General features: G+C 44.2%; 1 protein-coding gene across 4 annotated transcripts in view; it reads left to right on the forward strand.

Annotated features, from left to right (window-relative positions):
- Positions 1-7,096: 7,096 nt before the first annotated feature.
- Positions 7,097-26,449, forward strand: part of LOC121932104 (fibroblast activation protein alpha) — a 134,814-nt gene continuing 115,461 nt past the window's right edge. For 2 of the 4 annotated variants that reach the window (XM_042470473.1, XM_042470483.1), the window contains exons 1-4: positions 7,097-7,850; positions 15,777-15,930; positions 16,935-17,105; positions 24,570-24,641. In XM_042470473.1, coding sequence (XP_042326407.1) covers positions 7,383-7,850; positions 15,777-15,930; positions 16,935-17,105; positions 24,570-24,641 — 865 coding nt within the window. In that variant the 5' untranslated portion in view covers positions 7,097-7,382. The remainder of the gene's footprint in view (positions 7,851-15,776; positions 15,931-16,934; positions 17,106-24,569; positions 24,642-26,449) is intronic. The other 2 variants (XR_006104269.1, XM_042470494.1) reach the window with 1 other exon arrangement.

Raw genomic sequence — 26,449 nt, forward strand, 5'->3', positions numbered from 1 at the left:
GTTGCAATAAGATTCATAGTGCCTCTTCCGTTCCTGAACCCAGCTTATACATCTGACATTTCTTGCTCCATATATGGTAAAAGACATTGTTATATACTTTTGAGCACTACTTTGCTTTCATGGGAGATTAATGCAATGGTCTAGCGGTTATTGCAATCTCTGGTATTTCATTTCATGAGGTTTGGAATGTATATTGAATGTTTTCAAATTGTGGGCCATTATTTTGTTTGTAAGAACTTGAGTGGATTCTTTCTCTGTTCCTTGAAAAAGCTTCACTGATATTCCATCTGTTGCTGCTGATTTATTAATCCCAACTGCTCTGAGTACAATTTCCACTTCATTTTATAAAATTGTGGGTTCATCTTCAAATGCTTCTTCTTTGAATAAATCTGTAATCCTTTCCACTCCCATATAGATCTTCAGTGTTTTGTTTCTATTAGCTTTGTATTTCTTGATCATGCTCTATATGCGCTTTCTGGTTGTAGGGCATCCCCTTCTTAGTTTAAATTTTTCTATGATTTCTCAAATCTTGTGGAAGGAGTCTTGTGTTCTACCTTTTTTGTGGTCATCTTCTGTTTCTCTACATTGTTATAGCAGTTGTCTTTATGCCTGAACACAAGTCATTGAACAGTTGCATTTATTTCTGTCCCCCTTTACCTTGTCTCTTCTCTCTCCTTAACTGCTTTAAGAATTTCATCTGTCATGCATTGAGGCTTCTCTTTCTTTCTGGCTGCAGATAGTGTCTTTTCACACTCTTCCCTTACAATGACCTTGGATTCAGTACAGAGTTCTTCTGGCTCCCGGTCAATTAGGCTTAATAATGCAAATCTATTCTTTTTAAAGTATCTTTCAAATCTAAAGGGATGTTCTTCAGGTTGTATTTTTGTTCTCTTGCTCTTCTGCAATACAGTTGCTTCTTGGGTTGTCAGGAGAATATGTTTGCAATAAGCAAACTGCTGACATCCTGAAATTGAATAAGTCACTCTCCTGCTTCACTTCTTGATTCCATGCCCAATTCTCTTATAATATTTGGTTCTGCTCTGTTTCTTAATTTTGCATTCCAGTAGCCTGTGATCAACAGCATGTCCTGTTTGGGTGTGTGATCAATTTCCTCCTGGTCTCCAATGTAGAATCTTTCAATTTCTTCCTATTCTGCCTGTGTGATTGGAGCATAAATTTGGATTATGGTTATTTTTAAGGGTTTTTTTCCTGAAGTCATTTCATTTTTATGGCGTCTTTCTCCCAAAAAGGGACCCAAGGTGGCTCACAAAATATTGATATGATTCTGTCAAACTTTGCCTTATATCTCTTGAATGGTTTTGCTACATCTACCCTCACTATTACAGGTTGAGTATCCTTTATTAGAAACTCTTAGAACTGGAAGTGTTTCAGATTTATGATTCTTTTGGATTTTGGAATATTTACAAATACATAATTAGGCATCTTGGAGCTGTTACCCAAATCTAAGCAAGATATTCAATTGTGTTCCATATACACCACATAAACATAGTCTGAAGGTAATTGTACTGTATATAGTATTTTAAAAATATTTTTGTTTATGAAACAAAGTTTATATACATTGACCCATCAGGAAGGAAAGGTGTCACTGTCTCAGCCACCCATGAAAAACATTTTGGTTTTTGGCGTAGTTCGGATGTTGGCATTCTGGAGAAAGAAGATTCAAGGTGTACTGCCAGTAAAAGAGAATAACAATTGGTGCACTCATTATGTAAGCGCCATGCAGCAATGTGCAGATGCCACACAGCGATTACGTAACAATGGTGGTGCTCGTGTACATGGCACCACACCATGCTAGGATTAGGGACCATGCGGTTGCCGCGCAGTCCCTAACCCTAAAATTGGCTCCAGCATGGCGCATTTGCACGCTTTGTACCGTGCCAAAAATTGCAGTTTAAAAGCCATGTGTAGTAATCTCACCAGACATGTTCTTTTTTTAGAGCTAAAATTTCTGTCTGCGCAGATTTTTCAAAATTCTGGGGATTTTTAAAGTGTCTGCTGCTGCTCTGCCTTCTCATCACCATCTATCAAGATCTAGCCTGGTAGAAGTAGGGTTGCCATAAGTCAGGACCTCCAAACCGGGACAAATGTAGAACAACATTTTCAAATGTAGGACACATTTTTTTAAATGGAGGACACGCAAAAAAATTGATGGCTTTTAAGAAATGTTAATATAAATGCATGTTTCTTAGGCATGATCAAAATGGAGGATGTTTTGGTATTATTCCTAGGCAGATGGCAGAAATGTACTTCCCTTTCTGGCCAAACCACCCCCCTCCCCATTCCAAAACACACGACAGCACATTTGGGCATTTAACATGGCTTTACTTAACATTGCCTCTTGCATATTTCAGAGGCTTATTCCATAACCAAGCCCCTTGGGTTTAACACTTTAGCATGGTTTCACAAGAAGTGGATTTGCCGTTTCAGGTTTCTTGCACCAACTATACTTCTCAGAAGAGTGTACTTAGTCAAGGGACTTTGGTTTTTCTTCACTGCACATGAGTTTGTAAAAATCAGAGCAACTTACATTGGCCATGCCTCAGTGAGTATCAATATCACCACCCTCATCATCATCACTATCATTGTCCAAGCAAGGCAGGCTTGTTAGCATTCAAAGCACCCAAATGCACTTTGGAAAGTCACACCATCTCGGCTTCAGAAACAGTGCGCGCTTGCCTCAGAAGCTGATTGATATCAATATCACCATCCTCATCATCATCACTATCACTGTCCAAGCAAGGCAGGCTTGGTAGCATTCAAAGCACCAAAAACACACAGAAAAGGCACTCTGGATAGTCACACTATCTCGGCTTCAGAAACAGTGAGCGCAGCCTCAGAAACTGGCTGATATCAATATCACCATCTTCATCATCATCACTATCATTGTTAAAACAAGACAGGCTTGTTTATTTTTAATAATAAAAATAAAAAGGCAGGGTTGTTTATTTTTAATAATAAAAATTAATAAAATTAAATTAAAAAAACAAGGCTGAGTTGTATATTTTTAATAATATAAATATGGATTGAGACTATTAGCCGCTCTGATAGCCTTTTTGGCTGAAGGGTGGGGTATAAATGCCATAAATAAATAAAAATAATTAATAAATAATTTAAAAAAAAACAAGGCAGACCTGAACTGGCCACTCACCTCCCCCCTCCTCTTCTTCCTCCTCCTCCTCTTCATCTTTGCTTGAATTTTGCACCAGGAAATGGCGCTTTTCCCTCCCCCTGGCCTTGGTCCTCCTCCTCCTCCAAAGCTCACTGGCAGACTGGGGCTGGAAACAAGCCCTGCTCTTCTGCCATTGGCCAGAGACAGTTTAGGGAACGAGCGCTCCTTTCAAGCCCCGCACACGGGCACGCAAGAGGGCGAGCGCGCACTGCTGCCAGCCGCTGCCTGGGCAAGTGCCGCGGGGGCGGTGCAGCAGCAGCGCTGCAGAAGGAAGAGGAGGAGCAGAGGAAGAGGAGGGTGGTGCAGACATGGAGGAGGAGGAGGTGGCTGGCCGGCCAGCCGCATTAGCGGCCGCAACAACGGCCGCGTGAGCGCGCCCGGCCCAGAGGCCAGGACTAAAGCCGGGATTTTGGGCGAACCGGGCCGGGGTGGGCCTGGTTCCCCCAAAAGCAAGATTGTCACGGGGGCTGCCGGGATATGGCATCCCTACGTAGAAGGGATAAAGGCCAAACCCACAGAGCACTCAAAGAGAGAAAGAGAGCAAGGTCCTGAGGTGTGTGAGAGAAGGGAGACAGACCCACAACAAGAAGCCTAGGCTGCATCTACACTGCAGAAATAATCCAGTTTGACACCACTTCAACTGCCATGGCTCAATGCTGTGGAATTTAGGGCACTGTAGTTTTGTGAGGCCTTCTCTATTATAGAGTTCTGGTGTCACAACAAACTACAGTTCCAAGAATCCGATAGCACTGAGCCATGACAGGTAAAGTGGTGTCAAACTGGATTATTTCTGCAGTGTGGATGCAGCCCTAGTGCATAGCTAAGAAGTCTCTGGCCATGCAGGGGTTGATGAAACAGAGTGCCTTGGTCAAGTGGGAAAGGCAGGTGTCAGAAGAGGTAGGAAAGGGACGGCAAAATTGTTATTTAAATACAATGAAGTTTCCCTACTTCCGATTCCTAACTTTACTGCTTTTTAGACTTGGAAAACCCCTGCATTCAGTGACTCAGTTAAAAGTCACAGAAATGAAAACACCAAGCCAACAGAAACAAAAGTGGAACCCAGAAATATGATTGATGGAGCAAGAGAACACTGATGAAAGGCAACACTAATACAAAGGAAATGAAAACAGAAATAGAGGCTGCATCAAACGCTTCCAATCCCCCAAATCATATTTTGGAAATATAAGAATGAAGTGTCTGCAAACATGCTTTCCTTTGTCTTCTCCTCTGTTTAGATACCTGCAAAAATAGAATTACTAACCAGGATCAAACCATAGTTTGGAATCCTGGTCTGAATGGATTTCTTAAGTCACAGTTTGTTGTTTCTGACAAAATGGCATATTGTGGTTTGAAAAAGCAAGGTGTTCTATTACCTAGGTTTGTGAGTGGAAGAAAGAAGAGGCAGAACTGTATACATACACAATTTATTCACAGAGGCATTATAAGATTTAATATCTGGACACCATTTCCAGTAATTACCTCACTATTTTTTTTTTGTTACTTAGATGAAGTATCTTCCATTTTATGCCACACATGCTGCATATTCCTTGTCTGAAATGCTTGGGAATAAAAGTGTTTTTGATTTTTCCAGATTTTTGAATGCCTGTATTATATATGTATATGATATCTCATTTTATATATATTATATGTATCTCTCTCTCTCTCTCTCTCTCTCTCTCTATATATATATATATATATATATATAAAATGAGAGAGATATATAATATATATAAAATGAGATATCTTGGAATAGGACCCAAGTGGAAACACAAAATTCATTTATGTTTCATTTACGGTATATCTTATACACATCACCTGGAGGTAATTTTATACACAATAATTTAAATAATTTTCTGCATGGAACAACGTTTGTGTACAATAAGTAATCAGAAAACAAAGGGTACTATCTCAGCCACTCATGGAAAAAGTTTTGGGTTTAGGAGTATTTTGTATTCCCAGATATGGAAGACTCAACCTATCCTGTCATTGTGCTGCTACAACCAAAATTAGCAAAACTCACTAAAATCAGTGTGGTTAATCACTGTGGTATATTGTTTACTGAACAACACATGGGTGTTGTTGACACACCTGACGCCTAGCATGAGAGCCGCCTCACAAACCTATCGAACAACATCTCTCTGCATCTCTGCAAGTTCAGGTGCTCACAGGTGCCAGCACTTGAATAAACGTGGAATCGACGATGTGAATGCATTTGAAATACATTCAAGGCAGGCAGAGTTTAATCCTGGGTCTATTTGCACTGCTGACAATGTGAATTAAAAAAAAAAACCTTAGGGAAAAACGGTACTGAATATCTCAGGTTAGGTGGGTTTTTTGGCTTTTCCCCATAAAAACTGAATTGGGTGCATTCAGGATGCATGCGAACAAGAAAGATTTAGTCCAGGCCTCAGAGGGAGAGAAGAACTGCTGGACCTGATCCCCTTCCCCACCACCATTCGCTTCTCCTTTTGTGTCCTGTCTTTTTAGAGGGCAGGGAACCATCTAATTAAAAATAATAATAATTGCAAGCCACTCTGAAAGCCTTTAGGGCTGAAAGGCGGGGTATAAATACCGTAAATAATAATAATAATAATAATAATAATAATAATGTGAATGCATTCAGAACCTGTTCAAGCCATGCAGCATTTCATCCCGGGACTATTCAGTTTATTCACATTGGTTATTCACACTACTGATGATGCAGATCTTTTTTAAAAAAATCAGGGGAAAACCCAGTATAATTTATCCCAGATTGAGTGGTTTTTTGGCAGAACCCCCCCTCCTCCCAAACTTAATTGGGCGTATACAGGATGCGTGTGAACAATGGAGGTTCAACCTGGATTCATCTTGGATTATTTTCACAGTGCAAATAACCCCCAAATAGCCCCATAGACTGGTTGTTTTGAAACTGCAGTGAAACAGTAGACCTAATATCATGAAACAGGCATTGTTGGAGGGCACTAAGGTTGTTGCGGAAGAGGAAAATATTTGGGGACCACTGCCTTTGGGAATATACAAAAAAAATCCTCCGGCAGGGCCAAGAAAGCTGACACATAAGAGAGGATTTTGGTCCAAGACACACTGCTGAAATAATCCAGTCTGAGACCACTTTAACTGCCCTGGCTCAGTGGAGATTATCACACGGGGGTTATCCTGTCCTTATTCTGTTCCTGTCCCATCCTTACAGCGCAATTGCGGGAAGGAGTTTCAGACATCCTACAGATCCTGTAACTAGCCTGTCTGAAAAGCACAACTGACCGTGATTGCGCAAAAGACTTTCAGATGTCGTCATGCAGATCCTGTCATTAAGCCATCATTAGCCTGTCATTACAGTGCCATTTTGCATCAACAGGAGTTTGCATTATTGCAATGCTGCAATAAAGATGGGTTAATGGCAGGATCGGGGCTACAATTTGAAAGCCTTTTGCCCTATGACAGTCACTGACGGGTTGATGATGGGATAAGGATGGGGGAAGCAATCCTATTCCTATCCCATCCGTGAGTGATCAGCTCCAGTGTTTGGGAATCCTAGGAATTGTAGTTTCCTGTGGCCCCAGAGTTCTCTGACAGGGGGCTTTAAATGCGCTTTAACCTCTCTTTAATGCCAAAATTAGTCCTGAGTATGATAAGCTGTTATCTCATCCCTATGTGATCTTCTCCAGTGCTAGGGAAGGCTAGGAATGGCCCCAGGCAGAGATCTCTCACAGACACTAGAGTGGCCAGGATTCCCTAGCGCTGAGCCAGGTCAAAGAAAACGATGAGTACAGAATGACCTCTGCAGCTTGTAGGAGCCAAAGCGCCTCCTTGGTGACTGGCGATGCTGCTCGCAGTCTTTGGGAAACGCCCCTTGTGCTGCGTCCTCCCGATTCCGAAAGCGAGCGCCTGGCAGCAGCAGGAATGGAAACTGAAAGTAGCGGGGAGGGATTCCTACTACTGGCTACAATATATGACCCGCCCCCGGCTGAGTTTGTGCTCGACTTTGAGTGCCAGCCTGGGAAGCGAAGAGGTGAAGGGGAAAGAGAAGGGAGAAGAAGAGAAGAGAAGGAAAGGGGAAGGGAAAAGTAAAGAAAGAAGAAGTGAAAAGAAGAGAAAAAAGAGAAGAAGGGGAAGGCAAAGGAGGGAAGGGCAGGAGGGAGCCCTGGGCAGGCGCTGCTGCTGTGCGTAAAGAGGGTCCCTCTCGATCCCAGCCCCGATGGAGCCGGAGGAGGGCGGCCCTTGTGCTCCTTCTCAGGAGGAGGCCCTCCTCTACCTGCTCTCCTGCTTCAGGGCCAGGATCAAGCGGGAGATGCAGGTGCTGCGGGTGCTGGACTGGATGCCCTCGCTGCCTCCGGAGCCCCGGGAGCGCATCCGCGCCGTGGCCCAGCGGGCGGGCAACCTGGCGGCGGCCGAGCTGCTGCTGCGGGAGCTGGAGAAGGAGCGGGGCCGCCGGGGCCTGTGCCAGGAGTTCTACCAGGCGCTGGTGGAGGGGGGCTTCGGGGCGGCCAGCTACCTGGACCCCAGCCTGCGCGCCCTGCCCTCGCCCTCCCTGGAGGCGGCCAGCGACGGGGGCGCCTTCCTGCTGGCCCTCCTGCAGGGCTCCCTGGTGGAGCAGCTCCGAGCCACCCAGGTGGCCCACCAGTGCCTCCAGAAGGGCCTCTTCGACGGGGAGGACCTGGAGAGGGTAGGTGCCGCCTCCTCGGGGCTGCCACCCACGCTCTAGTCTCAGCCGCCCCCGAAGAACTCGGGCCCACCAGCCCCAAGGGGCGCCTTCCTTTCCCGCTTGTGTCCTCCTGGGGTTTGGTTGTTTCCTCCTGGCAAGGTTGGTTCAGAGGAGGAGGAGGCTGAGAGAGTGTGCAAAGGGTTTCACGGAGGATCTGGGAACCGAACCTTGGCCTCCTTTTGGAACTACCTTGGAGGGTCTGTCTGTCTGTGTTGTGTCACACTCTCTCAGCCTCCACAGACAAGCTTCCCCTGAAGAACTCTGGCCAACCCAGGCGCAAAGGTCGCCTTTGCTTGTCTTTTTTTTAATCTGCCCTTGCTCAGTGCTAGTGAACTTTGGGAACTGTTGTGTTTAGGAGACATTGAGCCTCTTCTCTGTCAGAGAACTCTGGTACCACAATAAAACTACTGATCCCATAATTCCCTAGCACTGAGCCAGGGCAGTTCAAGCAGTCTCGGACTGGATTGTTTCTGCAGTGCGTTTAGGACCTTGGTGCTCTTATTCCACTTCAAATGCTATGCCCACCTCCAGTGGAATCCTGGGATTTGCAGTTTAGGGGGAGACATTTAAAATCCTCAGCCAGAGAGCTCTTAGGCCTTACTGAACTACAAACCCCAGAATTCTCCAGGAGGCAGCCACAGAAGTTAAACTGGAATAATAGCACTACAACAGTGTAGTGTGATATTGACCTTGGTTCTTGGTGCCACACCAGATCACCATTATATCTGTTAATCTGCATCAATTGGGAATCAGTAGTGTTGTTATTATGGTGGTTGTTTGCATGGTGTCCCTTCAAGTCAGTTCCATTTTATAGCTACCCTAAGGCAAACCTTTAACTGGGTTTTCTTCCTTGGCAAGATTAGTTCAGAGGAGGATTTGCTATGGCCTATCCCTGAGGCTCAGAGAGTGTGGCTTGCCCAAGGTCACCCAGGGGGTTTCATGATGGAGTTGGGAATCGAACCCTGGTCTCCAGAGTTGGTGTCCAACACTCAAACTACTATGCCATGTTGGCGGCCAGTTTGCCATAAGTTGGAAGTGATTTGATACACAACAACAAAGCCACCCACACCACATATATATCAGAGGGTGCTCAAAAAGAGAGCATTTGGAAAGGGCCATGTGATATTTTCTGCCAAGAATTAGGGAAAGGTGGTGGTGAGCTTGTCTAGCTTGTGCCAAAATAACTTGGGGTCCACATCTTCTTGTTGTGTATCTTTAAGTTTTATGGCGCCCCTAAGATGACCCTATGGCAGGGTTTTCTTGGCTGGTTTCTTCAGAGGGGAGGGTTACCATTGCCATCCTCTGAAGCTGAGAGAGTGCGACTTGCCCAAAGTCACCCAGTGGGTTTCCACGGCTGAGCTGGGATTTGAGCCCTGCACTCCAGAGTCATAGTTCAGTATACAAATCACTAAACCATGCTGGTTCTGTAGAAATAATGCAGTTTGACACCACTTTAAGTGCTGCAGCACCATCCTGTGGGATCCTGGGATTTGTAGTTTTACATGGCCTTCAGCCTTCTCTGCCAAAGAGTACTGGAGCCTCACCAAAATGTGAACCCCATGATTCTGTCGGATAAAGTCATGGCAGTTAAAGTGGTATCAAACTGCATTATTCCCACAGTGTAGATGCATGCATCCTTGGGTGGCATTAGGTAGTATGCATTATGAGGTGCTACTTCCTGCTGTTCCTTAAGCAGAAAAATCTGTTGGGCTAGCTTTTGTTTGGGCCAGTTTAGGTCTAGGCAGGGCAAGGATTAGAGGAGTGTGGTCTTCCAGGTAGATTGACAGCAGTTTGTCAGCTGTAGGTAGCCTAGCCAGTGGTGAAGGTTCATGAGAATTGTAGGACATCTTGTGTTTGCCCATCCTTGTGGTCTCAGGGCATATTTGTGGATTCATGGGGGATATTTGCATTGGTTAACTATGGCTGCTGCATTTGCACTGCAGAAGTAATGCAGTTTCACACTGCTTTAACTACCATGGCTCAATGCTGTGGAATTCTGGGATTTGTAGTTTGGTGAAATATTCAGCGTTCTCTGTCAGAAGCAAACCACAAATCCCAGGATTCCGTAGCAATGAGTCATGGCAGTTAAACCAGTGTATTTAGGGTTGCCATAAGTCAGGACCTCCAAACCGGGACAAATGTAGGACAACATTTGCAAATGTAGGGCACTTTTATCAAAATGGAGGACACGGGGAAAATGCTGGTTTTTTAAAAAAAATATATAGGGTTAGATAGAAGGGGGGTTAAATAAGGGGGTTTGAGAAAGGAGGGCTATAGAAGGAGGGCTAGATGGGGTACCTAGAGGGGGTTAGTTAGATAAAGAGGAGTAAGATAGAGAGGGGTTAGAGGGGGGCTTAGAAGAGACTTAAATAAGGGAGTTAGAGGGGAGTTAGATGGGCTTAAATTCTAAAGCACCAGAGTTGTTCTCTCTGCAGGGCTCTCAGACTATATACACACTGCAGAAATAACCCAGTCTGACAGTACTTTAACTGCCCTGGATCAATGCTATGGAATTCTGGGAAATGTAGTTTGTTGTGGCTCCAGAACAGAGCTCTGCTTGTTCAGTGCCAGGAGCTGATTTGCCTGTGTAGTTTGGCTATCTGTGAATTTCACAAACCGCTCGGATTCCCAGTGATTGGGCGGTATATAAATAAATCCTATTATTATTATTATTATTATTATTATTATTAAATAAGGTGGTTAGAGCAGTGGTTCCCAACCTGTGTCCTTTAAAAGATTTTGGACTTCAGCTCCCAGAAGCCTCAGACATGTTACTCAATAGTCTGAGATTCTGGGAGCTGAAGTCCAAAATTCCTTCAAGAGCACAGTTTGGGGATCACTGGGTTAGAGAGAGGGGGAAGTAGATAGAGAGGGGTTGGAGGGGAGTTTAGATGGAGAGAAGGAGGTACATAGAAGGGGGTTAGAGAGGGCTCAGTTAAAGTGGGGTAACAGGGGGAGAGGGAGTCAGAGAGAGGGTTAGAGAGGAGAGGGGTGTGTGTTTGGGGGACCTTAGGGAGGGGGCTTCCAATGTCCGATGGGGGTGATCCTGGGGGGAGCCTGGGGCCCAGGAGGGGCCTGGAAGGTGCCCTCTTGCCTCTCCCGGGTGCCAGCCCCTTCCTCCTCTTCTGAGCCTTGCCGAGGCTCTTCCTCCTCTTCCTCTCCGACCGGCTGGCTCCCTGAGGTGCCCCTCCCCTTTAGTGAGGCAACTCTCTTGGCGCTTCAGAGCCCCTTCTTTGCAAGAGCAGCAGGAGGAGGAGGAGGGCTGGGGGGCAGGGGTTCCAGGAAAGGGCCCTTTCCTTCCCCAGGCCGGGCTGCCCCAGAGGCCAGGGCCCTTTCCTCCCCTCTCCCAGCGGCCTGCCTGGATGGGCGGGGGCCACTGCTGCTGCCTGCCTGGCTCTGCTCCTCCTCCTGGCGCCTTGTTGCCCTGCCTGACTAAGCCTGCTCCTTGGGAGGGCTGGCCAAGAGGGGCAAGGCAGAGCAGCAGAGCCCTCCCCTGCCAGCTCCAGCCTTGGCTGTTGCGCTCATCACAATATAGCAATGCAGCAAGGCCAGGAGCCGGGCAGAATTGAAGAGGGCGTGACGGGACCGGGAACACCCCCTAGAAAGTGGGGGAGTCACGTTTCCCACCGGGTTATGGCAAGCCTAAGTGTATTGAATTATTTCTGCTGTGCAAATGCAGCCCATGTCTGAAAGGAAAGTTGATCCTGGTGTGAATGAGAAATTGCAGATTAGTCACTATCTCATCATAGCCTACTTCACAGAGTTTTTCTGAATGTTTGTGAGAACGTAGGAATGTGTATCATCCTGAATTCCTGAAAATAAGGGTGGGTGATACACATGTTATATTATTGGAACAGTAATAAATAAATGATGATGACGATGATGAACATTAGAGCACTGTGGAATATACATCTCAGATTGTACAGGGAAACCTGGAGCAGGACTGGATGGGTGGGCAGATCACATCCTTGTCCCTTATTACTTGATGCTTTGCCTCTATGACCTCTGACTCCATTGCAAGGCTGTTTGAGTGTAAAGATGTCTCCTGTACATGGTTGGAAACCTAAGAATATGAACACAAAATAAGGGCAGAATTAGGTTGTCAACTCCTGAAAGATATCATTTTGCTGCCTGGATCAGGAAGCAGAGTTTGGCGGGGTCAAGTTTACCAATTATTTTCCCTGAGGGTTCCTAACCCCCCAACTAACTGTTCATACATTCAACCCATTTGTTGTATAGTCCTGGAAGAAGATTACCATGTGAATGTATTCTGTGGTGCCATACAGCAAAATAAAACAAAATCTACAAAAGGAGTCATACCATGGGCATTACCAACATGCACAAAACACATCATTCAACATTCAAAGCTCCACTGACTTTTTCCATCAGGCAAAATATGTTTTTAAAAAATCATACAGGAGGAAGAAAAATGACAGTGTTGGAGTCACTTTGTATATAAATTGTCTCTGCTGTAGTTCATTTGGAGGGATCTCTATGTAGGCAGAAGCTATACCTTCCTTGGTCATGTGGGAACCAAAACAAAAGAAAAGTAAATTTTAAATCCCATTTTTAGCAGTTGTAAAGTAATCTCTTCTGGGATCCAGGGTGTTTCTGGCTGCATCTGCACTACAGAAATAATGCAGTTTGACACCACTTTAACTGCCATGATCCAGTGCTGTGGACTTCCTGGGTTTGTAGTTTGTGGGATATTTAACCACCTCTGTCAGAGAGCTCTGGTGCCACAACAAACTACAAATCCCAGGATTTCCGTAGAATGGAGCCAAATCCATTAAAGCAGTATCAGACTGCCTTATTTCGGCAGCACAGATGCAGCCTATGTCTCTTTGAAGCCACAGACCTCTTTCTTGGATAGAGAAAATTTTATTTCTCAAGAGGTTTCTACTGCTACACATGGAAAAAAACCTTTTAGGTGCTGTATAGGTAAAACTTACCATTTATTCCTCTTATTGTGATTACTGTATATACTCATGTCTAATAGAAATTTTAGGGAAAAATTGGCCCCCAAAACCAGAATCAAGTTATCCAGGAGTCAATTTAAGTACTGTACTGTACTTTCATTCTAAGTATAAACAGGGAACCATCCTCTAGTGAAAGACAAAAATGTAATCTGCCCCCTCTACTCTCTCATCCATCCAGCCCTTAGTGTGAATGCAAAGAGTTATGCCTCCTAGAATTTTTTAAGTTCTTTGGCACCATTTTCTTTTGCTTCATCCTTTAGAACTTTTGTTACATGCCCTTAGGTTTTACACTTGACTTATCCACGGGTCATATCAAAATCCATAAGTTTGGCCCCAAAACCTTCCCTCAATTTATACATGAGGTCAACTTATAGTTGAACATATATGACAATTATCTATCAATTGTAAATGCTCATTCAGTAGACAGATGATTAAACAAACATACGAACAGTTAAACCAATAAGACTTTATTCCATCTTTGGAATTAGGTTTTTTTGGTTTTTTTTTTGTTTGTTTGTTTGTTTGTTTTTTGGTGGGAATAACTGGTTGTGCATATTATTCAAACTCCCTGGGATGCAAAGTTGCATGAAGACAGGCAGCCTGGCATATTTGGGGTGGGGTGGTGGGGTGTGCTCTTTTTAAATATCATTTACACATTCACATTTTAACTGGCCAATAAAAGGATCACTCCTTTGTGGATTGTGGATTTTGTTTTATTTTGCTATATAGCCAGCATAGCTACCCCCAAATATGTTTCCTGGCTGGATTTGAGGATTTAGCCGCAACTGGGTAATTCTAAACATGAGGGAACAAAGGATTCAAAGGATTGGTGTTTAACTCTTTGAAGTTTCTACCTCCAACTAACGCAAAACCTTTTTGGGACTATGGTCCAGTACAGATGGGCCTTTTGTGACGCCCTCGTCACGTGCTAGGGTTGCTTGAGGGTGGAGCACCCACATGCCCCTCAGCCCTCATGTGACATGGGTGTAACAATGGTGGCGCCCTGTATACATGGGCACCACCATTGTTACATAAGTGTAGTGTGACGTCCACACGGTGCCGTGCGGCACTCACATACCAAGTGCGCCACTGGCTCACTCGTTACACCACCGCCGTGGGGTAAAAAGAACCTGCTTTTTGCAGGTTCTTTTTCCTCCGCAGGGAGGCCACACAGTTTGGCGGCTACAGCTACCCTATGGAGAAAAAACAGGCGCCGGCATGCCTCCCTTTTTCGGAGGTCTGTACCGCACCTATAATTTACCACAAAAGCAAAGAACATTTTTTGTACAGTAACACTGTGGATTTATAATAAAGCAATAAATTGGGTGCAACAATGTTTTTGTCATCACAGGTCCAAAACACACTGCAGAAATAATCCATTTTGAGATTGCTGTAATTGCCCTGGTTCAATCCTATGGGATTCTGGGAACTATAGTTTTGTGAGACATTTAGCCTCCATAGACAGAGAGCTCTGGTGCCACAACAAACTACAATTCCAAGGATTCTCTAGCACTAACCCAGGGCAGTTAAAGCATCACATTTCCGCACTGCACTCTTACAGTGCTGCCATTCCACTATTAGTGCTCTAGCTGCCTCCTGTTGTATTCTGGGATTTTCCGGTAAGGGGGAGGGGCATTTAGAATTTTTAGCCAGGGAACTGTTAGGCCTCATTGAACTACAAGACCCAGAATGCAACAGGAGGCAGCCAGAGCAGTAATATTGAAATCCAACACCATAAGAGGGTAGTGCGGTAATGTGGACAGTCACAAACTGGATTATTTCTGCAGTGTGTTTTGGATTACAAAGAATAATGAAGAGGAGGTTGGCCTAACTTGTCTGGGGAGAACTTTCTAGGACTAGGGTGCAGCTACACAAAAGGCCCCACTGAATTCCTATCAACCTTATCTCTTTAGGACAGGAGTGGGAATCATGCAAATCTTCCAGTGTTGTTGGACTGCAATTCCCGACATTCCTCATGCATGACTATAAAGCTACTGGAGGCAGCCAGAGGACTACTGGGATTTGCAGCCCAATAATATCTTCAGGGCTACATGCCCCACTCTAGAAGGTAGGACATGTAGCAAGACTTTAGATAAGAAACATAGAGGCAGGCTCATACAGGAGGAGATAGTCTTGAGCCAAGGTACATAAGAAAGTCATGTTCAATATTGCTTTTTGAAAAAAAAAAGCCAGTTTTATTTTTATAAAAACATTCTAAAACAAGATTGAAGGAGCCTCTACTTTTGGAGGCCCCCAAAGCCCCCAGAATTTTTTTTTTTTAAAATACAGGCCAATTTTTAATATCTTTGGGGCTCAGCGCTCCTTTCCTAGCCGGATCGGCCGTAAAAAGGAAAGGGTGCCATAGCCATGGTGGCATGGCTATACGGTGCTCCTTTGGCGCCATCTCGTATGGATGCAGCGCCAGAGGAGCGCCATGATGCCGTGCGCTGTGTGGAACAGTGTGTGGCGTCATGGTGCTCTGGGGGCAGGGTCAAGATGTGCGTCATCTGGACACAAAGCCCTGACTCTGCCCCCAGCCGGCCTTTCAGGTCGGTCTGTACAGGACCTTTGTCTCTAAATGTCCCAAGCTGTCTGCACATGTGGCAGTTTACTCTGACCACGTTTCCAGTATCCCCCAAAGGAAAAAAGCCACCCCGCATCTAAAAATTTAATTGCAACTGGAGATTACACAACATCTGTTCAGGGGTGTCCAGAGATACAGATGCAGCTCATGGGGAAGATGGTGTTGCAGGTGTGAAAACTGCCTCCCTTTCTAATCTAAAAGCTAGAGACACTCTTAATACATTGTTTTACTATTAGAAAATAAAGTATTTTATCTGTGCTGAGAAATGCCTTGTAGAAATATTACTTTCTTCTTATTTCCCCCTTCTCTATTTCTTTTAACCAGATTGAAGCTGAAAATGCTGGAGGGAATAAACAAGCAGTGAGGGAATTGCTGTGCAGGGTAGTGCAGAAGAGGCAATGGTTCTCACCATTTCTGGAAGCCTTGCGCGATGCTGGGCATGGAAATGTTGCAGATGCCCTATGCGGACAGAAAAATGGTAACCAAATGATTTCACCCTTTAATATTTCCTACCAGGGCAACTAGCTGGTTTGAGGGACTCAGGTTTTCTGAAGAAGATAATAGCTTGGGAGAAAGAGTTGCCTTCTCCAATGTACCTCTGCTTGGGGCTACCCATCTGAGTTGCTTGTGTTATGTCTTTGATTTGGTTGGATATTTTTTCCTCTGTTTCCCCTATACATTGCATATATATTGACATAGCTTTAATAAAACTCAGTAAATAGCTACCTTGAATTTCGTTTCTGTCTTGAAATGGCTGTCTTGAATCCCATTTTGGGAGAGAGGTGGGATATAAATCCAGGAAACAAATAGATAAATAATATAATATAATATAATATAACCCAGTCAAGCTATTCAAGGTACACCGTGGCCATCCAAACCTAAGGAGGAAAAGTCCTATGCTGAGGCAGTGCCACTAGGACTTGGAAAAGTTACATTTTTTGGCTAACCCAACCAGAATGGCTAGTGAGGTCATATGTAAAGATTCATGACACATTTTTCAAGCACAAGTGGACTCGTAAATAAGGATCTTAAGGCCTGTTACAGACTGCTTTGGATCTCTTTGGAGGTATGCTGTTTAAATGATGCATGCATCCTAAGAATCCGGAAGCTGCACTAAAGTTGCACTCCAGTGCTTAGGAATGGAGTGTGGCTTTGATGCGACCTCCGGACTCTTAGGACCCATGCATCATTTAAATAGCATAACTCCAAAGAGACCCGAAGCAGCTTTATTTTGGCAGTCTGTAACAGGACTAAGTAACAGCTGGAAGATCTGGGCAGAGATTTCAGACTGCCTCTGATGTGATCTGTACTGAGTGTTCACTTCACAAATTTAAGTTCTAAACTGTTCATTCCTCTACATTAGGGTTTATCAACTTGAATTATTGACATGTGTTGCTGCATACATACATATATGGTCCAAATTGTGGTTTAAAAAGCAATGGCTTATGTAACGTTTTGTGGCTTTTTATTTTATTTGAACAGAATCCAGCATAAATGGAATGCCTGCACCTGTAGATGAGAGAACAGCAACTGACAGGCCTCTTGCTTCTGACTCTGTGAGGAATGTGATGCAGAGTGCAGTATTTGAGCCCAGTGTGGCTGGTGGAGAGAATGCCTTAGAAGAATCATTTGGAGAGGCCTCAGCAATGTCAGGTGACATGACAGCTGGAATGCTTTACACCAGTGGTCCCCAAACTTTGTACTCCAGATGTTTTAGACTTCAGCTCTCAGAATTCCTGGCTGTTGGAAGGTGATGTCCAAAACATCTGGAAGACTAAAGTTGGGGAATCACTGCTTTACATTAATAGTGGGGATTGTGTGGCCCATGGGTTGCATGCAGGCTTGGGGACAGTGGAGCACTTAGGATCTTTCTGGTTTTGATTGGGGAAAAAATCCACCTCCCAGCAACTCCAGGCTGCTTAAAGATGCTGTTTCTGAGATCTCTGCCATAGAGAGAGAGAGAAAGAGAGACCCAGGATGCTGCTAAAAAGTGCTTAGAAGTATTGTGACATCACTTCCTTGTAGTCACCCAAAATGGCCCACAAGTTGTGGCTTGTATGTAGTGATGGTCTACTTTGGGGTTTCAAACAGCACCCTTGTAGTACCCAAATCCCTTGACACAGTATAATGAACCAGAGAGGCATTTCAGCTCTTCATGAAAGAGGCCAATGATCTGTGGGAGAAATATTTGGGAAAGAAGGAACATTTAAGAGTGGGGAGGATTGTTTACTTTGGCAGCATCAAAGCCCACGTCCTATCTTCTCTCTCTCTCTCTCTCTCTCTCTCGCTCTCGTATGCCTTCAAATAACTTGCGACTTATGGTGACCCTAAGGCAAACCCATCACTGGGATTTCTTCGCAAGATTTCCCAGGGGGGAGGGGTTGCCATCCTCTGAGGCTGTGAGCATATGACTTGCCCAATTTCACCCAGTGGGTTTCACAGCTGAGCTGAGAATTAAACCCTGACCTCCAGAGTCATAACCCAACACTCAAACTACTATGCCACTACCCCTTTCCTTTAAATCTTAATCTGCTCAGATTTCATTTGAAGTGTGCTGAGGAGAATCAGAGGACTTTTTCTTCAACTGCCCCTAGACTGTGGAATGACCTGCTGGAAGAAATCTAACAACTGAATACACTGTCTGAATTTAAAAGAGCATTACAGATCAATCTCTTCTGGCAGGTTTATTCAGATGAATTTTAAACAATAAACTTTAAAAGGGAATTGTTTTAATATGTATATATCTTATTTCTCTTCTTAAATCAATGTGTATTTTAACTGATGTGTTTTAAACTGATGTTAGCTGCATTCACACTGCAGAAATAATCCAGTTTGACACCACTTTAACTACCGTGGCTCAGTGCTATAGAATTTTGGGAACTGTAGTTTGTTGTAGCACCAGAGCTGTCTGGCAGAGAAGGCTAAATGTCTCACAAAACTACAATTCCAAGAATTCCATAGCATTGGACCATAGCAGTTAAAGTGGTGTCAAACTGGATTATTTCTGCAGTGTGGATGCAGCCATTACGTGTTTGTTAATTGTTTTTATTCCCCACCTCGATCCATGAGGAGAGGCAAGTAAGACATAATAATAATTATGGTTATGATGATGATGATGACTTGCTCAAGCTCACCCAATAAATTTCATGTCCGAGCTGGGAATCAAACCCTGGTCTTGCAAGTCTCAGTCCAACACTCAAACCATAACACCACACTGGCTCTCCTGCACTTACTGTAAGTATTCATGTGAAAATTATGTTGTTGTGTGCCTTTTAGTCATTTCTGACTTATGGTGACCCTAAGGTGACCCTAGAGCAGTGGTTCCCAACCATTGTTGGGCCGCGACCCCCATTGAGGAGGAAAGTCCCGCCCGTGGCCCCCCTGATAGGTTGGGAGGCCAGGAAGGGGTGGGATTTTCAGCTGCATACAAGCCCCAGTAGGCTTTGCAGCCGGAAGTCCTGCAGGAAGGGAGAAAAGGAGGAGGACTTCCTTTCCTTAATCCCTGCGGCTGTCTGGCAGCTGCGGGAAGGGAGGGAAGGAGGAAGAGGACACCCCCCTTTCCTTCCTCCCCACGGCTGTCTGGCAGCCGTGGGAAGGAAGGGAAGAAGGAGGAGGAGGCCCCACCCCCATCCCCTTCTCCTTGCGAGTGCCTGTGCCAGGGCCAGCCCTTGCAGGGAGAAGGGAAAGAGGAGGGAGCCCCACCCCCTCCCCTTTTCCCTGTGCGGTGCCTGCACAAGCACCGGCACCCGTGGAGAAAAGAGGAGGTGGGAGGTGGGGGGGATTCCCAACCTGGAGACCCCTGTGAAGGGGTCCCGACCCCCAGGTTGGGAACCCCTGCCCTAGAGTTTATCACATGGCAGGAATTTCTCTTAATTTCGAATGAAAAGAAAGTGGAGCCAGAACGCATTCACGTGAATTCAGTAGTTCAGCAAATTTACATGAATGCGAATTGCATTCAAACTGGCTTCCCATTGGCCCAAAATAGCATGCCATTGCCTGAAATTGCGTGTGATCACTTCTCACACAATAGCGTGGAACCCCATGATTGCGTTTGGACTGACTTTCCATTGCCCAAAATTGTGTGTGGTAGTCTATCACACAATAACATTAAACCCCATGCTTGCGTTCGGATTGCCATTGGATTATACTTCCAATTTTCCTTGTATGATAAACTCCCCTATCATGAGTTTTTTCCTTGGCAAGATATGTTTAGAGGGGGTTGCCATTGCTTACTTCTGCAGCTGAGAGAGTATAATTTTCCTCAACTCACCCCGTGGGTTTCCATGGGTGAGCATGGATCTGAATTCTGATCTCATTTAGTCCTAGTTTAGCACTCAAAGCACTACACCACGCTGGCTCTATGGAAACAATATACTCTGTATTGATAATAGGGCTTTAAAAATTCATTGAGGCGTTACAAACCGCCGCTTTGCGGCGGTCTCCCGGCGCTGCTGTTTTCTCCGTGAGGGAGCCGCCGCAGCCAAACCGTGTGGCTCCCTTACGGAGCAAAAAAGAAGCTCCAAAATGGAGCTTCTTCTGGCGGCACGCTGATGATGCCGTGAGGCGCCAATGGCGCACTTGCGACGTCATTAGCGCCACGCGACGTGTGGACGCACAGCGTCCATTACGTCAAGATGGCGGCGGCCGTGTGGAATGGCCGCCGCCATTTGTTACAGACAGAGTCCGTAACAGGAATAGGGGCGTCTGGAAGAGACGCCCCCTTTTTAAACTGGGACGTCCTGGGGACGTCCCAAGTGGCGTTTTGTAACCCACCATAGTGTCTTGCATATTTTAACCTTTGCTTGAATCTACACAACCGTGCCGTAAGGTGGCTTGACAGTATTAGCCCCATATTGCAGATACAGGGCTGTGGCCATTCTCACCTAGCAATAGGGCTGCTGTAGTAAAAACAAAATGGTTTGTAGAATACAAAACTTCAACAGGTGCTGCTTGAAATTTGGTTGCATGAGAAACAACTCCTCTTGAAATTCTCTCTTCTACACAACAAGAGCCAGCATCATATAGTGGTTTGAGTGTAGGGCTAGGATTCTAGAGACTGCTTTTCGAATCCATGCTCAGCTATGGAAATCCACTGGAGTGACTTTGGGAGAGTCATATAGGCCCCATACAGGCAGGCCAAAATAAAGCTGCTTCGGGACACTTTGGAGGTATGCTGTTTAAATGCTGCATGCATCTTAAGAGTCCAGATGCCACACCAAAGCCACGATCCAGTCCTAAGGACTGGAGCGCAGCTTTGGCACAGCTTCTGGACTCTTAGGATGCATGCAACATTTAAACAGCATACCTCCAAAGTGTCCCGAAGCAGCTTTATTTTGGCAGTCTGTATGTGGCCATACTGTACTCAGCCCTAGATTGCAGATTTGCCTTTGGGGCGCCGTAAGTCAAAAACAACTTGATGGGAGCCAAAAACAAATACAGCAATTAAAGTTACAGGAGCCCCCTCCAGTTTTCACTCTGGCAGTCATCCATCGGGAATTCATGACAAGAAGGCTGAGAACAGATTTGACTGAGAAACTTTGTTGCTTAGCTGGCTTGTGAGTTTGTGGAAAAATAATGCTATGTTTTAGCATGTCACTAACAGATTTTCTTCCTTTGGGGGAAAAAAAAGGTTATGAAGAGACATTTCTGTTCCTTAAAGCTTATTGCACAGGCTTAGAACACCCATTAGTGATGCAAGGTTGCAGAGCTGTGGAAAATAGCACGTAGCCCTTGCTGAGGAATGATGGGAATTGCAGTTTAGCAATGCCTGAAAGAGCCACACACTCCCCATCCTAGCAGTGTGGGATTCTTATTATTGTGAGGGAAATGCTAACTTTTTGCCAGTAGAGGGAGTGCTTATCAATGAAATATGCCCAATCCTATAAATCTAGGGCTGGGGGAAGCACATACTGCTTTTGCATTTCTGAGCAGTGGAAAGATAAAAGGTTCTCCTTTTACTAAGAAAGCTTCCTGTGTCTTTAGTAGTCAAGTACCTTTATTTCCTAATCTGTATAGAACTGAACATAGGCGAAACAAATACACTTTCAGCTGGCCAGTATATAAGGTCTCATTCACACTACATAATAAATGGTTTTCAGACGGGTGTAAACCGGTTTAAAGGGCCCTTGTTCGCACTTGCACCTAATTTCTGATGTGGTTTCCTAGGAGGGGGGCAGCGCTAAACCCAGTTAAACCCATTCTTCTGAATTCACTGCATTCCCAGCATCTTTTTAAATCCATTCAGCGCAAATGTGAACGTGCTGTCGATTGGATTCAGTTCCCTGTGGCACGGTAACCCCTGTGACACAACTCCATTTTGATTTGATCCTGTTAATGAATGTGATTGTGAAGTGGAGTAAATTGAATTGAGCAGATTCGATTGCGTTTGAATAGTGTGAACATCAATCACTTAATCGATTCGACTCAAAAATCGGTTTATTATGTAGTATGAATGAGGCCTACATTAGACTTCTGCAAAATGGTGCCTTTGTGATATTGTTGTTGGACTACATCTGTCTTCATCATAGCCCATGATGGGAGTTGTAGTCCAGTATTTGTAGGGTACTGTGTTGGGGAAGACTGTTCTGCTACTCCAAAACTCTTCACAATATTTTTAAACAAAGCTCCAAATTAACTGTTACCTGTTGTTACTGATTTATTAATATCCCACCTTTCCCTCAAAATTTGGACTGAAAGTAGTGTACAAAAGTTAAAGCAAATAAATTCATGGTAGCATGTTTGCTTCAGCCACCATTTTATGTAGGTGGGGTGTGATTCAGATTCTGGCAGCTTGGAGTAATTTCTGGTGATCAAAGGCTATTAAAGGAAACAGAGATCAAGTAACCAAGAAACATGTTTGGAACACGGAGTGTACAACTGGGATGGCAAGTAGATGTCCATGTAGCCAAACCAAGCTCCTAGCATAGCCATTTATCTGAAGTCTTCTACACATGAACAGTTATGGGCATCATGTGTTAAGGTGATGCAGAGATATAAACTCCACACATATTTAGAGTTGATTTCACCTCAGCTAGAATAAGCCTCCATTTATTCAAAGGATAATTGCTCAGACTTAATTTACACACAGTGAATCTGATTCTCTTGTTTAAGTCATAGATAAGAAAAGAAGAACATTTCATTGAATAGTAATACTGATGTCAGTTTAAAGCAAAATAGAAAATGAAGTATGCAGTAAAACCCGAATCTCCATTGTAACAAATCCTGAATTGGGGTAATGTCTTTCCAAGGACCAACTAAAATGAAAGCAGGCTAGCTTTAAAGTTTCCCAAAAGTCTTTATGAGACTTGGGTGGTCCAAAAAATTAGAGGATGAGGAAGAAACGGAAAAATCCCCAAATGCTGGCACATTGTTGTGTTGTGTTAATTGTGCCTGCAGTTTAACTCAAGCTGAATCTACAAAGCTAAATGTCCTTGCCTTGATTCCAGTCCTGGTGGAACACAAAACATTTCCCTTGTTCCAGTGTGAAAACACTTCTTTTTGATGCCTAAGGGCTTTAAGGCGATTTTGTAAAAACCTCAATTTTCCTCTACTGTTTTGGACATCCTCCTTTTCCAGGACCTGTCCTACATTTCAATAGTCTGCCTAGGAGAAATTCCAAAACGTGCCTCCATTATGAGCATGACTAAGAAGCATGAATTTACATTTATATTAGTAGTTTTACCTTTTGTGTCCTACAGTTTTCTTGAATGTCATACATTATGTGGTGCCTTGTCTTCCTTTAAAGTTAGGGCATCCAGTCACTCTGGATAAGGAATGACTTTTAAAAAAATGTGTTGTTTGACTTCTCAATTGGGATCACAGTGGAATCAGGACTGGAGGAAGAGTTGGTGGGTTGTCACCTAGAACTGGTGGTCTCAAACATTTGATCATTCCTGCTACAGAATAGTGCCCTAGTGTCCAGAAAAGCCAGTGTCACAATTTTCCCCTTTTCTTTTTTTGGAGAAGGGGAGGGTGTTTGTATGCAATTTTGCATACATGCCGTTGTACACATTTGCTGGTCAACATTTCACCACATTTCGATGGTCCACTGTCTTCACTTTATTGAAGTGCAGGTGGTCAATCAGAATGAGGGGGAAACGGAGAAAGACTATTTGATTAAGCAGATATGTGAACATGCACATACGTGTCAAGAATTCAAAAACAAAACCCCTGCAACTGCTACAGTCATATGACAGGACTTACTGTACACTGATATGGCAAGCATGTGCACACAGTACAAACATGTTGCACTAATGTGGCTGTGTAACAGGGGCCATGATTGGCTTTCAAAACTTTCAATTTGAATTAAATCATGTGTATGGGGTCAAACCAAGGCAGAGTTACTACACAGTAGAGCTGGGATACAGCCCTCATGTAGATTCATTCTCAGTCTCAAGACGAAGCACAGAGACTGAAGGACAGTGCAATCCCAACCGAAAGATGCATCAGCTGTAGGATTAGGCACAAGCATTTTCTGCTGAGAACCAGAGTGGTGAATGTTGGATTATGACTCTGGAGGGCAGGGTTTGAATCACAACTCAGCCATGAAACTCACTAGGTGACCTTGGGTGAGTCACCCACTCTCAGCCTCAGAGGATGGCAATGGCAAACACCCCTATGAAGAAACTTGCCAGTGATAAGTTTGCCTTAGGGTACCCAGAAGTCAGAAACAATTTGAAGGCACACAACAGCAACAACAGTATCATCTGTTGACAGAACCCACTGCCACCTAATCTTGGTCACTGGCTAACAGAGTAATCTGTTGGCAAAGTGCTACAAATGTGAACATTTGAAAATCTTCAGATTTGCTATTTCACCTTAAATAGGAATAGCTTTGGCCCAACAGATTTTTGGACTAAGCTGGTTGGGGTTTCTGAGATTTGAAGTCCAAAATATGTGGAGAGCAATGGTTCTTCACTCCTAAGAGGTGGTTCCTTCTACAGTGAGTGCATAAACAGGAATCTCCTCTGTGCTTGATTTGCTCCAAATAAGACTAAGGGCCAAGCAGGGTGAATTGAGTTGGTGGTGTCCTGTATACCATCATACTGCATTACCCTAAGATGGAAATAACCATGTCTTGACATATTTAGATCTATGTTTGTATATTTTGTTTGTTAGAATCTGAAGTCAGCTTGCTGGATGAAAATGTCAATAATACAAGCGAAAGCTTCACAGTCTGTGGTGATTCAGGTATGACTTTCTTCATTGTACTCTAGTAAGCGTGAAATAAGATCCAAAAGGATATGCTCACTGGGTTTGCTGTTGTGACAGCAGCTTCATGTGCATGTCCACAACCCTGTTCAGGCATTTGGTGAGCATGTGTACTCAACACGCGAGAAGGGGAGTGTGCTAACCCAGTCCTGCATAATGTCTGAAAAGAAGAACTTGTTATATCTGTGGAGCTATTCAACGCAAGACAGACACCTGATTTTACCACATTCTGGTTCATATGGAGAGCTTTCACAGATAAAATAACTTCTTCAGACATATGGTGAGTATACCCATTGACGTCAGTGGTACTTAAGTTAATCGTGACAAGTTTAAATCCCATGATTTCAACGAATCTGTTCTATGTATGATTAAATCTGGATTTATCTCTGTACAGTATAAACATTATCATATAAATAGTAGATATTTGCATACCACCTTCCCAAATGTTACAACATTTTCTGCCTCTGTTCTCATGATTTCTTTCTTTCCTATACAGATATGTACAAATGTGTAATATTGTAAGACAACTGAGTTTCAGATCACCAGGATGAGTCAATGGAAATTGTGATGCATAAAGTCAGTCATAGTCCAGTAGCCAAAGCTGTGCCCCTTCAGTCTCTATCTCAGCTACACACAAACACTAGAATCATCAAATCATAGAGTTGGAAGAGATTACAAAGATCATCCAGTCCAATCCCCTGCCATGCAGAAACGCAGAATCAAAGTACCCCCAACAGATGGCCATCCATCCTCTGTTTAAAAACCTCCCAAGAAAGAGACCCCACTGCACTCTGAGGAAGCATATTCCACTGCTGTTAGGATGTTCTTATATAACAAGTATATTTGTATACTGCTTATCAGTGCACTTAAGTACTCCTTAAGTGGTTTACAGTGTGTAAGCAAATTGCCTCCAATGAGCTAGGTACTTATTTTAGTGACCTAGAGAAGGATGTCAGGCTGAGTTGACCCTGGAGCCTTAAAGGATCGAACTCACAACCCTTGTGAGAGGCTGCAGTACCAGCATTTAACCACGGCACCACCAGAGCTCCTTCCTAACGTGGTGGAATCTTTTTTCCTGTATTCTGAATCCACTGTTCCGAGTCCTGCTTTCTGGAGCAGCAGAAAACAACTCTCCTCCCCCAGCTCCACTCCCAGCTCTGTCCTTACCATTAGCAAGAGTGAGGTGGGCAGCTGAGGTGGCAATGTCTGTGCATCTATCTGCTGTGTGCAAGGATTTATGGAGAGATTTTGGAGGACAGAGCTGTGTCTACTCTGTCGACCTCTCTGCCTTCTCTATCTCAGGTGTGATAGGGGACACTGTCCAATTATGCTTTCTAAATAAAATAGGGGAAGGGGAAAGAACACATTTTGTCTTTCATCATAGATATCCCAAAATCATGGGCTAACTGGCATGCACACATACGTGTGTGTGTGGGTGGGTATACACACACACACACACAATTATACACTTTTGCAAATTTAGGAGGTTTTATGTCTGATGGGTTACATGTTATTCAGGTCAGCACCCCACCTTCTCTGCAATTTGGGGGGGGGGAAAAGGGATACACTCACAGAAAGGAATCACAGGGGTTATTCACACTGAAAATAATTCAGAATGAATCCGGGTTAAATCTCCATTGTTCACACACATCCCAAATGCACCAAATTAAGGGGGGGCGGGCTGGCAAACCCCCCACTTAATCCAGGATACTCGATATTTGGTTTTCCCAATAAAAAAAAATCGATATCGTCAATACTGTCAATAACCAATATGAATAGACCAGGGA

The sequence above is a fragment of the Sceloporus undulatus genome, chromosome 1, assembly GCF_019175285.1.
Source record: "Sceloporus undulatus isolate JIND9_A2432 ecotype Alabama chromosome 1, SceUnd_v1.1, whole genome shotgun sequence".
NCBI classification, from domain to species: Eukaryota; Metazoa; Chordata; class Lepidosauria; order Squamata; family Phrynosomatidae; genus Sceloporus; species Sceloporus undulatus.